The sequence below is a fragment of the Dama dama genome, chromosome 33 (genome assembly GCF_033118175.1).
Source record: "Dama dama isolate Ldn47 chromosome 33, ASM3311817v1, whole genome shotgun sequence".
NCBI classification, from domain to species: Eukaryota; Metazoa; Chordata; class Mammalia; order Artiodactyla; family Cervidae; genus Dama; species Dama dama.
Genome location: NC_083713.1, coordinates 4,040,121 through 4,054,530, shown reverse-complemented (window position 1 = coordinate 4,054,530; position 14,410 = coordinate 4,040,121). Strand labels below are relative to the sequence as shown.

General features: G+C 45.7%; 1 protein-coding gene across 2 annotated transcripts in view; it reads left to right on the top strand.

Moving 5' to 3' along the window:
- Window positions 1-14,410, top strand: part of CYFIP1 (cytoplasmic FMR1 interacting protein 1) — a 101,361-nt gene that overhangs the window by 81,443 nt on the left and 5,508 nt on the right. For both annotated transcript variants that reach the window (XM_061135414.1, XM_061135413.1), the window contains exons 23-28: window positions 898-985; window positions 6,449-6,592; window positions 6,850-6,940; window positions 9,439-9,569; window positions 13,206-13,278; window positions 13,811-13,905. In XM_061135414.1, the coding sequence (XP_060991397.1) occupies window positions 898-985; window positions 6,449-6,592; window positions 6,850-6,940; window positions 9,439-9,569; window positions 13,206-13,278; window positions 13,811-13,905 (622 nt within the window). The remainder of the gene's footprint in view (window positions 1-897; window positions 986-6,448; window positions 6,593-6,849; window positions 6,941-9,438; window positions 9,570-13,205; window positions 13,279-13,810; window positions 13,906-14,410) is intronic.

Below are 14,410 nucleotides of genomic sequence, written 5' to 3'. Positions count from 1 at the left end.
GATTTTGCTTTGATTTATGTCATCGAGTGTTCTGCCTATGTTTTCCTCTTAGAGTTTTATAGTTTCTGGTCTTTAAACCATTTTGAGTTAATCTTTGTGTATGGTGTTAGGAAGTGTTCTCATTTCATTCTTTTACATGTAGCTGTCCAGTTTTCCCAGCACCGTTTATTGAAGAGGCTGTCTTTGCCCCATTGTATATTCTTGCCTCCTTTGTCAAAAATAAGGTATCCATAGGTGCATGGGTTTATTTCTGGGCTTTCCATCTTGTTCCATTGGTCTATATTTCTGTGTTTGTGCCAGTACCATACTGTGTTGATGACTATAGTTTTTTAGTGTCTATGACTTGTTTTTTATCATGCGTCTTTGTGAGAGTTTAGTATGTTTAAATGAACCCTTCTGATGAAACTTAGTCAATTTTTATATTTCTGCTTTAAGATCCAACTGTTTCATTTTCAGTGGCTCCTAATCCATTATGAAGCCACAGTCTCTTGGCTCTGCAAGTGTGTTTTTGGACTCATCTTCTGTCAGTTTGTATTAGTGACCTAAGTGACCACCTCACTACCCACATCTGCCTTCCTACTCCTGTGCCTGGCATCATTGCTGTGTCCACAGGCCCCTTTTCAGAAGACTGCGTTAGGCTTGAAATGGTTCTGGTGCCAACTCTGGAGGCTCTCTTTATGTTCTAGAAGGGCCCTGGTGTTCTCACTCTGTTTCTTTGAACTTTGAATACATTTATCAAACTTCAGAGTATTTATAGCTCATTCCTAATATGGGTTTTGATTTCCTATGCAATGATTAATTGGGAGGAAGATTTAATTGGTGAGTAATAGAAAAGTTCTCAATTTTAAAGAAGTACCATTCAATTTTTGATTTTTTTTTTTTTTAAATCTTGTTTAGATTTGTTCGTACAGTATTACCATTTTCTCAAGAATTTCAGAGAGATAAACAGCCAAATGCGCAACCTCAGTATTTGCATGGATCAAAGGTAAGTTCTTTTGTGTTTATATTATATTATGATTTTTAAGTTCACAGTGAAGTGTATTTTGAAGTTTAGTTTGAATCAGTTTAATTGCAATAATTCAAATGTATCATGCCACATAGGGCTTTCCAGGTGGCTCAGTGGTAAAGAATCCACCTGCCAATGCAGGAGATTCGGGTTCGATCTCTTGGTTGGGGAGATCCTCTGGAGGAAAAAATGGCAACCCACTCCAGTATTCTCACGTGGAGAATCCCATGGACAGAGAAGCCTGGCAGGCTACAGTCCATAGGGTAGCAAAGACATGACTGAGTGACTAAGTACACACACACATCATGCCACGTACGAAACATGCTTGTGTCCTCCTGTTAGCACCTGTCTAAATTGTAATGTAGTGCTGCCTTATGTGTGGCTGGAGGAGTACACAGAATCCTAGGGGGCCATCTGTATTCACCAGCATTTAAATGTTCTCACTTGTAGGAAGTCAGACTCCTAAGGAAATAAGTCAGACGAGTACAAAGTGAAGTATGTTACAGGGCCAATAATGCATCACCGTCACAAAAAGCATGGCAGCAGATTAACTGACCACAGCACCTGCCTCACCGGTTCGGGGCTGGGGGGCTAGAGGTGAAAGCCCCTGCTCAGTACTGCTGCTGAGCAGCTGGGCAGGTGGGACAGGTGACGGGTGGGGTGGAGCATGAGGCCCAAGACTGGCCCCTCCCCACACCCAGGTGGCACCCATGCTCTGGGACCACACAGGAACGTGTTGTCATGGTGTCCGAGCTGCCCATGCGGTGACGCTGGGTGCCCAGCCCACCCTTTAGATTGGGTCTGCAGAGGCCGGGATATCAGTTGGGAGCCTCCTTAGAATGTGAGCCTTTCATTTCCATCCTCTCACTGCAGATGTAGCTGGAATTCAGATGTGCAGCGGTGTTTGCACCTTGGAAATGGGTAGATAATACAGTTTGGGCTCATAAGTGGGTTCAGCCTTCCTCCTCTACCACTTGGTAAGGGCATGAAGTGGATAACTTTAAAAGGACTAGAATAAGTGCTCTAATGCACCTCCTTTTGGAATTAAAATACAGCATTTAACCCCCTTGGAACTAAAAGTAGTTTTATGTAATTTTAGAAGACAGAACTAGAAACTTTGGTGACTAAGATAGAAATTTCTGGAGAAGGAAGTGGCAGCCCATTCCAGTATTCTTGCCTGAGAAATCCCACGGACAGAGGAACCTGGTGGGCCATAGTCCATGGCGGTCACCAAAGAGTCAGACACGACTAAACAACAAAACCGTGCTCGTGTTTGCACTCCCTCCCAAGCTTGGAAACCAGTCCACGGCCACCCCTTGCTGACGAGAGTATATTTAGCTGCCAGAAATGGAATCGGGAACAACAGCTTGATTATCTTTAGTGCCAGCGAGCTGAACTCACACGTTTCAAATAGATTCAGGATGGTGTCATCGTCCTTGGGTAATGAAGTGACACCGCCTTGCTTTGTTTGGGACCAGCTCAGGATGAAGAAGAAACTAGAATATCTGTGTGAGACAGCTCTGCACTGGTGCTCTCAGACTTTCATGTGCTCTCCGTGTGAGTCCCCGGGACTGCAGGACATCAGACCAGTCAGTCTGCAAGGAAGTCAGCCCTTAGTGTTCACTGGAAGGACTGATGCTGAAGCTGAAGCTCCAATACTTTGGCCACCTGATGTGAAGAGCCAACTCATTGGAAAAGCCCCTGATGCTAGGAAAGATTGAAGGCAGGGGGAGAAGGGGGCGACAGAGGATGAGATGGTTAGAGAGCACCACCAACTCAATGGATATAAATTTGAGCAAACTCCAGGAGATAGTGGAGGACAGAGGAGCCTGGTGTGCTGCAGTCCGTGAGGTCGCAAAGAGTTGGATGCAGCATAGCAACAACAATGTGATTCTGACAGAATTCTAGCATCACCGATTTAATGGACATGAATTTGTGCAAATTTCAGGAGATACTAGAGGGCTGGTGGGCTACGGTCAGTCCATGGGGTTGCAGAGAGTCAGATGTGATTTCATGACTGAAGAACAACAACAATGGTGAGCAGAAGACAAGAATCAGGCTTCCTATAAGAGGAATCACAAAGGTGTTCTTGCTTGAGTAGATTTTTTTCAAAGTGGCGAGTGACAGATCCAGCTTCTTTGCCAAATTGGTCCTCTGTCATCTTCAACACTTGCCTCCCAAGGAGTGTTCCCTGTACATAAACACTAACTGTACAGTTTGGGTATATTGAAGGAGATGGGGTGGGGAGAATATGCAATATGCAGGATGAGAAACAAAACAGACCTGCACCATAATATTAGGAAGTAACACACAGAAATTAGTTTGGCAGCTGTCTCATACATTTCAAGTAGAACACAACTTCCTAACTATAATTTTCCACTTGCTAGTATAGTGAAAACAAAACTTCAGGAGAGTAAGTTTACTGTACATCATCACTGGTAAAATTAACAGGGCTTTTACTTTAAAGATTGTGAAGAATAGGGAATGTATTTATTTTTTAATTTGCTTTTGCTGTAGCCAGAAAGTATTTGAGTATCCCTCTTCTGGGACAGTGCACGGCTATCAGAAACACATTCTATGTGATGCAAAACAGATAGAATACATGTCATTGTCACAAAACCCTTGTTTTTTTTGATGGGATATTTATTATTGTCATTTACCCCACGAGGATGACTGCTCCTGGAATCCACATCGGAACAGAGCAGAGGGAAAGTTCTGAGACTTCCCTGGTGGCCCAGTGGTTAAGACTGCACTTCCCCTGCAGAGAGCACTGGTTCAGTCCCTGATCAGGGAATGAAGATCCTACATGCCAGGTGTTGCAGCCAAGAAAGAAAAGAAAAACGAAGGTTGTGCCACCAATGTCTGGCGCTCCAGGAAAAGCCAGCCTCCAGGAACAGAGCCAAGAAAGGCCTGATTGTACATGTCCATGGGTTTCCAGCTTTCCACTCATATAAGAAACAAGGTGTGATATCCCAGTTTCCCTTTTTGTTCAGATGTAGTCACTCTAGAATAGGTTCTTTTGAGAGGCAGTGAGATTCTAGATGTTCTTGGCTCAGAATGCAGAGTTATTGCTCAGGAGAAAAGGGAAACACCTAGAATAGCCTCCATAAGCCTTGAGGATGGAATGATCCCCCGGGAGTTGAAGACTGATGAGAGGTTTCACACTTCCTCCTTGGAAGGAAGGCTATGACAAATCTATTAAAAAGCAGAGACATCACTTTGCCGATAAAGGCCCGTATAGTTAAAGCTATGGTTTTTCCAGTAGTTATGTACAAATGTGAGCTGGACCATAAAGAAGGCTGAGTGCTAAAGTATTGATTCTTTTGAACTGTGGTGGTGGAGAAGACTCTTGAGATTCCCTTGGACCGCAAAGAGATCCTAAAGGAAATCAACCCTGAATATTCATTGGAAGGACTAATGCTGACGATGAAGGTCCAATACTTTGGCCACCTGATGTGAAGAGGCTGACTCATTGGAAAAGACCCTGATGCTTGGAAAGGTTGAAGGAAAAAGGAGAGGATGAGACAGAGGCAGAGGATGAGACAGTTAGATAGCACCAGTAGAAATGAATTTGAGCAAACTCTCGGAGATAGTGAAGGGCAGGGAAGCCTGGCGTGCTGTCGATGGGGTCACAAAGACTTGGACACTACTTAGCAACTGAACAACAACAGCTCCTGAGGATATTCATTCAGAGCTGAACAACCAGCCTTGCTAGTCCAGGTCTTCAGAATCTTCTTGTCCTGATGTAGTTCTCTGTGTTTGTAGAGGAAATATTTAAGACAGTTATAAGAGGGGAAGGGGAAAGAATAGAGACGTAAAAGGAGGAATCCTAAAACACTTCATTCAAAAGTGGTAACTTATATAACCTACAACTTACGTAATGTATAATACAACACATACATTACATCCTCTGTCCGTGGAATTCTCCAAGCAGGAATACTGGATCAGGTAGCCATTCCCTTCTCCAGGGGATTTCCCGAGCCAGGGATGGAACCTGGCTCTCCTGCATCGCAGGCAGATTCTTTACTGTCTGGACCACCAGGGAAGCTCATAGGTTAACTCACATGACATATAACGTGACACTTGGAGCATCACTGAGAGACCGTGCAGAGATGCTTTCCAAAATACCACCATTATGTCACAACAGAGTTCAGAAAATGTCTTATGTGACCCATAGGAAGACAAGAAGAAAAAGCCTACTTAAAAATCAGTAATGGCATTATTTGTGAATGTATTATATATAAGTAGTCTAAAGACAGTTCAAAGGCAGAGATTGACTGTGGATTAAAAAGTATGACTGCATAAGAAACTCACTTCAAGTCAATGATATAAGTAAATCACGCATCAGGGGCAAAGAGGGAGGGACATAACATAATGATAAGGTGAAGTCACCAAGAAGATATAGCAATCCGTAATGTTTTTGCACCAAACAACAGTTTCAAAATACTTGAAGCAAAAACTGACTAAGTGAAAGGAGAAATGAACAACTCCACAGTTGTAGTTGGGGAAGTCAACTTTCCTCTCACTTAGTAATCGAAAGAGTAAGTGTTCAGAAAATCAGCAGCAAAGAAGAACGAGCACCACCAACCAGCAGGATCTCACGGACATGTGTAGAACATTTCAGCCAACAACATCAGAACACACGTTCTTTTCAAGTACCCACGGAGCATTCTCAAAATAGACCATGTCCTGGGCATTAAAACACCGTCAACAGAATTCAAAGAATTGAAATATTACAGAGTGTTATCTGACTACAGTGAACTCAAACTTGAAATCAGTAACAGAGATGACAAGAAGATCTCCAGACACTGAAATTAATATATTTCTAAATGATCCTTAGGGCAAGAGGAAGTCTCAAGGGAAGTAAATCAGACTTTGCAGAGTGCAGCTGAAGAAGTGCTGAGCATCAAATAACATAGCACTGAATGCTTAACATTAGGAGTTTCCCTGATGGGTGTGCACCTGCGTCCTTAGACAAACTTGGAGGCCTTATCTTACCAGAAACTACCCTGCCTACCTTTCTTGCCTGCCCGCCATGCGGGGGCTGCTATCTCCAGCTCCCTGGTACCCACTGTCCCATCAGAACCTATTGTTGGGCATCTCCCTTAGGAGATGGAGAGCAGTAATATGGGGGCAGCAGTGAGGTTCTAAGATATATTCATTTCTCATTCCAAGACCTCAAAATATTTTCTGTAGTTTAATAAATGTTGGAAGACCAAATGGTTTTGTTTTCTTCCTTCTGTTTTAGCGAGCTTGTTTTCATGTCTTCAGGTTGAAAACACAGATACCAATGAAGGGCAGTCTAACAGGTTCTCTGGATCCCTGCACCCGAGGGCACTGTGTGCTAATGCATGTAGATGTGGATTCTTCATTTTCATGTGTGCATGGCGCTAGACTGAAGACCTGGCAGCTTCATCAAGCACTAATGTTCTCTGCCCCCAGGCTTTAAACCTGGCCTATTCGAGCATCTACGGCAGCTACCGGAACTTTGTGGGGCCCCCGCACTTCCAGGTCATTTGCCGGCTGCTTGGCTACCAGGGCATTGCGGTGGTCATGGAAGAGCTGCTGAAGGTGGTCAAGAGCCTGGTATGTTTCCCTCTGGTGGGCTTCCTTCCCAGGGTTGGGGGAAGGATTCTGTACCCAGTTCCTGTGTGGCGAGGGGCTGCCCACCCCATCAAGGTTGCTTTTCTTCTGTGTGTGAGATTTCCTTTCCAGTCAAAGTGATTCTTAGTCCTGGGTCATTACCGTGCATTTTACTAACAAATTTGTTTTCAAAAGTCCCCATCGCACCGACAGCCTGCAGGGTAATGTGGCTGGTGGTTGACACAGACCATCTCTCACAGCTGCAAGGCACGATCCTACAGTATGTGAAGACGCTGATGGAGGTGATGCCCAAGGTCTGCCGGCTGCCGCGACATGAGTACGGCTCCCCTGGTGAGCACAGCGTCGCTCTGGGGCGCACGGGGGTGGGCAGTGTCAGCCCTAGGCCACTTAAGGGAAATCAAGTTGGAAATTACTGGTAAGGATCAGATCTGCCTTCCCCAAGTGGGAGAAGGTGGGAAGCCCAACCAGAAGCTGATTGTTTCCAACAGAACAAACCAGCCTTTCAACCAGGAGCAGGTGTGCGGGGGTGGGAGAGCTGGGTGGGGGGTGACAGTGCTGTGAGCCCTGTGCCCCTTGGCTCTCCTACAGTCGGGATCTTGCAAATCACGGATGAGGGAGGGGCAGGGAGCCCCACTGCCTGGTCCAACTGCCTGCCCGTCTTCAGCGGCCCGGCCTCGGGGGCCCCGTGCAGGGGGCTGCTTCCCCGACCATGCCCCTTGTCCGTCTTGGTCCGGCAGCCTGCCTCTACTGAGGGCCTGTCTTCCTGACTGGCCAGCTGCAGGGCCCTCAGGCAGCTGTGGTCTTTGGGCTGCCAGAAGAACCTATGTGGCTTGACCAGAGTGGATTTGGGGCTTTCTACATGGATAAACTTCATGACCTCAGAGAGCTTTGTTTGTGATAAAATTGAACTACAAGAACCCTTGTCTCTTAACAAAGCTGCCTTTTACCTCATATCTGTTAATACTTTATTGAAAGCTGGAAAACTATCTTGTTGGTCACCAAGGAGACACTGTCCTGATAGGCAGCTGACTGGTGTGGATGAGCCCCTGGGTGTTCCTGGCACCACCCAGGGCTGCTGGTGGTGTTTGAGGAGGTGACCCATTTGGCCACTGGGAAGGGAATAACCATTGGTATGTCCTGGCTTAGGGAAATCTCAGAAAGCAGACGAGTAATGTTGGGATAATAAAACTGGTGCTCAGATCCTTATTAGAGGTGGATATTCTAAATGTCAAAGACAAAGCCATTTAGGCCAAATCCAGAGCTGGCCTGGGGGGAGAGCTGCGGACTTCCAGGCTGGTTCCACGCGTCCTCACCTAGCAGGTGTGGCGTCACTGTGGAGGTGGTGCCGTATTGCTGAAAGGACCCCCGCACTCAGGCTCACGTGGGGTGGACCACCAAGAGGAAAGGATGGTCCCTCAGGCAGGCAGGGCTGTGGGGCCATTTTGGAGCGCACTCAGGGCCTGACCTGATGGGATGAGAGGTTTGAAATCTCTCTAAGTATCCAGCATTTTTCTCAGTGTTGTTTTGCCTGTTCTGGGTCTTCTGTATGACTATAAATTCTGGATTCAGCTCGGGGATTTTGACTGTGTCAGCAGTGAATGCACAGAGTGCTTCCTAGACTTTATGCTTCGCATCTTTTGCAACCTTATGACAACATCCAGAACCTCCAGGAGAGTGGTGAAGATGTGCTGTCTTTCTCTGGAGCTCTGAGAGAAGGCATGCGGATTCACCACTGAGTATGATGTTAGCTACAGGGTTTTTGTAGATGTCCTTTATCAGATTAAATACATTCCCTTCTATGCCTGCGAAGGAATTTTTAATTTTATCAAATACCTTTTCTACCTCTGCTGGAGATGAGTGTGGTCTTACTCCTTTATTGCAACATGATGCCTCCTCTGAAGGTATACACAGACCTCAGAGATGTTGCAGATCTGGTTCCAGCCAGCTGCAAATTATCACAATAAAGCAAGCCATATGAATTTTATTTCCTGATGCATATAAAGTTATGTTTGTACTATGCTGTGGTCTGTTAAGTGTGCAGTAACACAAGATACGCTTTTTAAAACATACACATCTTGGACTTCCCTGGTGGCCCAGTGGTAAGGAATCCACCTGCCGATGCAGGGAACACGGATTTGATCCCTGGTCCAGGAAGATCCCACATGCCCTGAAACAACTAAGACAGTGTGCCACAAGTGCTGAGCCCTCACCCCGGGGCCTGTGCTCCAGAAGAAGAAAGGCCACCGGAAGGAGAAGCCTGCGCGCTGCAATGAAGAGGACTCCCTGCTTGCCACGACTAGAGAAAGCCTGCGTCCAGCAGTGAAGACCCAGCACAGCTGTAGATAAATAAACTAAGGACCTTAAAACACGTCATTGCTAAAGAATGCTAACCATCGTCTGAACCTTTAGCAAGTTGTGATCTTTTTGCAATAATATCAAAGATCCCAGATCACCATGACAAGTATAATAATAATGAAAAACTTTAAAATATTGTAGGAATTATCAAAATCTGATAGAGACATGAAGTGAACAGATGCTATGGGGAAAATGGCACCTATAGATTTGCTTGACACAGGAGTGCCAGAGACTTTCAATTTGTAAAAATAATATCTGCAAAGCACAGAAGAACAAGCCGTGCCTGGATTGGGTTGACAGGCTTTGGAAGTGAGGACAGGATCCAGGCGGTGGAACCGGAGACAGGGCCATCTCCTTGGTGGACAGGATGGCAGTGTCGGAGTCTGCTGTCGGCACGGGCGCTTCCGGCCGCGCACTGTCACGCTCCGCCCGTCTAGCCTCTCCCAGCCCCACATTCTTCTCTCCCACTGCAGGCATCCTGGAGTTCTTCCACCACCAGCTGAAGGACATAGTTGAGTATGCAGAGCTGAAGACGGTGTGCTTCCAGAACCTGCGGGAGGTGGGCAACGCTGTGCTCTTCTGCCTGCTCATAGAGCAGAGCCTGGTGAGTGCCGAGTGCCGCCGGGCCCGTGTCCCACCACACCCCTTCCTCCTCGCGGACGACAGAAGAGGCCATTCTTTAGATGCTTCACTTAGTGGCATTATTTAATGGGGGAAGGAGAACAAGCGTTGTAAAGCACTTATCTTTTTTTTCATGGTTATTTAGACTTTAACTTGAATTTGTTCCCTACAATTGAAAAACAGAAATGCAGTAGTTCATTTAAGAATGTTTTACTGTGTGAACATTGTAAGAATGTTTTATATAGTATTTACCACATCTAAATTAACATATACGACATGCACATAATATATCAAGCTGCTGCCCGGGAGAACTGTCTGTGATGGAAAATTCCATAGCTGAGGCTGTTGAGACCTCAGAGTGGGGCTCCATGTGACTGAAGAACTGAGTTTTAAATTTCATTGAATTTTAATTTTTCACATCGAAATAGGTACACGTGGCCCATGCCTGCTGAGGTGGACAGCATAATAAAGCAAACACTCGGAGCCCAGCAACACCAGGAAATCATGCGTGGGACACCCGCAGTCCCACTGCCTGCCTGCGGGGGCGTCCTTCAGCCTCTCCCTCTGTCCCTGTGGTCACGTCAGCTGCCTGCTCTGCACTAGAGCCCTCCGGAGGCGGCCTCACTCTGCCTTTCAGTTGGCCCTGGGGAGCGGGGCGTCTTCCCTGCTGCTGGGCTCTTCTCCTTCTGTTAAATGTTCCATTTGTATCCTTTGTCCACTCTACTACAACTTGTGTATCTTCTGTGCGTTTCATGCAAATGCTTATATCGTTGTGTATCGCTCAGTCGTGTCCAATCCTTTTTTGTGACCCCATGGACTATATCCCACCAGGCTCCTCTGTCCATGGGATTTTCCAGGCAAGAATGCTAGAGTGGGTTGCCATTTCCTTCTCCAGGGGATCCTTTCGACCCAGGTATCAAACTTGTGTCTCCTGCATCGGCAGGCAGATTCTTTACCACTGAGCCACCAAGGAAGCCCAATACCGCTCCCTGATTTTAGCTTGTCTTTTCACTCTAATAGTGGCGATGTTTGAGAAACTGAAACTCCTGATTTGACTACAGTCTCTTTTCTGTGGTTCTCGTATACAAGCACTTCTTGTATCTCTTCAAAGAAGTCCTTTCCTCTCTAGGAATCATAAAGACGTTCTTTCATATTTTCTTCTAAAGATTTCAGGTTTTGTTTCTACATTTAAGTTTATAATCCTTCTGGAGTTGGTTTTCGTGTGTAATGTGAGATGTAGGTGAAGATTCTTTTCTCCTCATGGGGCCACCAGTTGTCGCTTCTCCAGCGACTGAAGGAAGACTCCTTTCCTTGTCGGTCAGCAGTGTCCCTCCGTCATCCTTCAGCTTTCTGTGGCTGTGCCAGTCTGTCTCTTGGTTTTCTTCCTCCTCCTACGAGTCTGTGTCTGTCCATGGCTTCTAACGTGCTGTCTCACTCGTGGTAGCTCTAACTAAAGTGTTAACCCCTGGTAGGACATGCCCCTTACCTTATTCTTCTTCAAGCACATGCTCCCTCTTTGTGGATCTTTGCTCTGCTCTGAAAGTATGGGAATTAGCTTGGGCCAAATACCCTGAAAAAGCACACTGACATTTCAGTGGGAATTGTGTTACATTTCTAGCTCTATCTGGGGAGATCTTTGCTCTGGTACTTCTTAAAGCAGTCTCTTCTCTCTCTGGAGCCTTGGCACCTTGGCAGAGGAGGCAAGGTGTGTTTTACAATGACCTGGGCCAGGGTGTTCCATATACTGTGCAGGGTGTGGCAGTCAGACTGCAGGCCTGGACCAGGCACCTTACACCTGGTTACTCAAAAAAGATATGTTGGCTCTCCTGTCAAGGAGCCCAAGTTCGGGTGCAGGGTGCAGTCTCTGGTCAGGACCTGCATCTCAGACTCGACTCTGCCACTCTGCTCACAGAAGACATTTTCCATGTGGTGCCAGAGGCGGGCAGCTCCCAGGCCCTTGCTGTCCCACTGCCTGCGACTCAGCCCAGCTGCTGCCTGCAGCCGGACTGGTGGTGCTGGGCCAACAGGCCCCTCCCCAAGGAGCAGTGTCCAGGGCAGCCGTGCTCCAGGAACAGCTGAGGGAGAACTGAATCTTTCACCTAAATACACGTGAATTTTTAGCAGCAAGATAAGTTAGGGGAAATTCTTTTAAATAGTAATCACTCACCATGAATTTTAAATATTTAATACAGGAAGAGTCCCTTCATGTGTAACTTTTCCTGAACACATACATAAAATGCAGTATCTCATCTGTGTGTATCCACACCCATCTCCGCGTTCCCTTTTTCATTTGACAGTAAATCTGGAGATCATTCCACATTAGTAAGTGGTGACAATCATCAGCCTTTTTCAGCTGCGTGATACTCCACAGACATTACGCTCTAGTCTGTGTTTGCATGGTATGCCTTCATCGTCTGATGCCTTCCTTCTGTGTGGAGAACTTGTGTTCTTTCTGGACTTGGGCATAGGAGGTGGTGGGGGGTGTGGTGGTCAGCATCCTTTTGGAAGGTTCTGGAGGAGCAGGGCTGGCTGGCTGACTGCTCTTCCAAGCTTATGTTAGGTGACGACAGGACCTTTACATGATGGGTACAGAAAGCCTTCTCTTCCTCCTCTTGGTCTTAGTTTTGCTGTCATCTTTGTGGAGACCCTCAGAAGGGAAACTCTTTACCAGTTAGTGTGTTTCGATGCTCTGATAACCATCTCTTTGTTTAGCAGTTTGTTTATCAGGATTTCAGGGTGGGTGCAGAGCAGGAGGCAGGAGAGCCCACTCATTTCCTGTCTTTTGTCCTGTGGTGAGCACATCTCTGTCTTAAGGAGTTTCCCTTGTTTATGGGCCCTCTAACTAGGGAAGGGCACCCTTCTTGACCATCTCTGGGTTCATGGTGGAGTTTTAGATGTTCTGCAACCCCTTTGATATTTTGCTTTTTTCCATAAGGATGGTGTCATCTGCATATCTGAGGTTATTGATATTTCTCCAGGCAATCTCGATTCTAGCTTGTGCTTCATCCAGCCCGGCCTTTTGCATGTTGTACTCTGCATATAAGTTAAATAAGCAGGGTGACAATATTCAGCCTTGGCATACTCCTTTCCCAATTTTGAACCAGTCCATTGTTCCATGTCCAGTTCTAACTGTTGCTTCTTGATCTGCATACAGATTTCTCAGGAGACAGTTAAGATTGTATAGTATTCCCGTCTCTTTAAGAATTTTCCACAGTTTCTTGTGATCCACACACTCAAAGGCTTTTGGCGTAGTCAATGAAGCAGAAGTAGTTGTTTATCTGGCATTTTCTTGCTTTTTCTGTGATCCAACAGATATTGGCAATTTGATCTCTGGTCTGTGTTTAAATTAATCAAAATGAAAATTGAGTAAGTAAAAATGAAAATTCAGCTCCTTAGCCACATTCCAAGTATTTAATCACCACATGTTGCTGGTAGCTACCTGGACAGAACAGCAAGGGACATTTCCACCAGTGCAGACACTCCAGTTGGGCAGTGCTGCTTGCAGTGTTTATTTTACACAAAATGACAAAGATGGGCCTTGTTTTCAGCGTCTGATTTCTTTGTTCATCTTTACTGTGAGATAAGCTTCTTCATGCAGCCTTCTTTTTCATGGTTCTAGTCTCTAGAAGAAGTATGTGACCTGCTGCACGCAGCCCCTTTCCAGAATATCTTGCCAAGGGTCCATGTGAAAGGTGAGCCAGTCCTCTGACCGGGGTAGGGACACATGTCTGTGTTGCCAGAGAGTTTTCTTTAGTTAAAGAGCCAGCTTTGAGTTTGCTTCCTGTTCAGTCACATCCTGGAAGTAAAGTTGAATGAATACTGAATAATGGAAGTATTTAGGATGGAAGTGTTGTATCTTGATTGTGTTTCAGAATAGCATGGGAGCAGGGGTATTGGGTATATATGAAAGAAGAATGCCATGAGCTCATGATTGTAGCAACAGATAGTCACAGAGGCTTCATTGTACCGTGCTGTTTTTGACTACATTTGGATTTTTCAGTAAGTTTTAAAAAGTTTGAATATTGAGCAAAGACTCAGTTCTCTGTTTGAGTTAAAATAGCAGATGAGCCAGTTCCATAAAAGAATTTTCAAAGAGAACCTCTATGCATAATGTTAAACATTTTTCATTTGATTTTTTTTTTCTTTTTTTTTTGACAAAATTAAACTTGTGCAATTATTATTCATACAAAGGAATAGGCTATAAAATATTTTTTTCCACCGTAGAGGGAGAGAGACTTGATGCGAAAATGAAAAGACTAGAATCAAAGTACGCTCCACTGCACCTTGTCCCTCTGATCGAAAGACTCGGAACTCCACAGGTAATGCAACATGCTGCTGTGAGCTGGGCTCCCAGTTGGGTCAGTCATTGGCAGGGTTGATGGACTGTGGGTGAGACCTAGTCCTAAGGCATCAAGAGATTGCATGGGCCTGCTCAGCCACTCAGGCCTGAGTTTCCGAGTGAGTTTTATAATAGGACTTTGTCACAGGGTGGCGGGGAAGTTTGAATGAGCTAACACGTGAAAGGATGCAGAACATCACCTGGCAGGGGAGACGTTCACAGTACACACTGCTGTTTTTGTTGTCTGTCCCTTCATGAAGAAAGCTTTCTAAGAACAGAAGGCAGGGAGGAACTTAAGCTAGCTACATCACAGTCTCGACCTGTTGCCATTTTGGATGAGATAATTCTTTGTTTCGGGGGGACTGTCCTATGAATTGTAGGACATTTAGCAGCATCCCTGGCCTCTACCCACTAGATGCTGCTAGACCCACAAGCTGTGATAACCAGAAGTATCTCCACATGTTGCCAAATGTCCTCAGGAGATA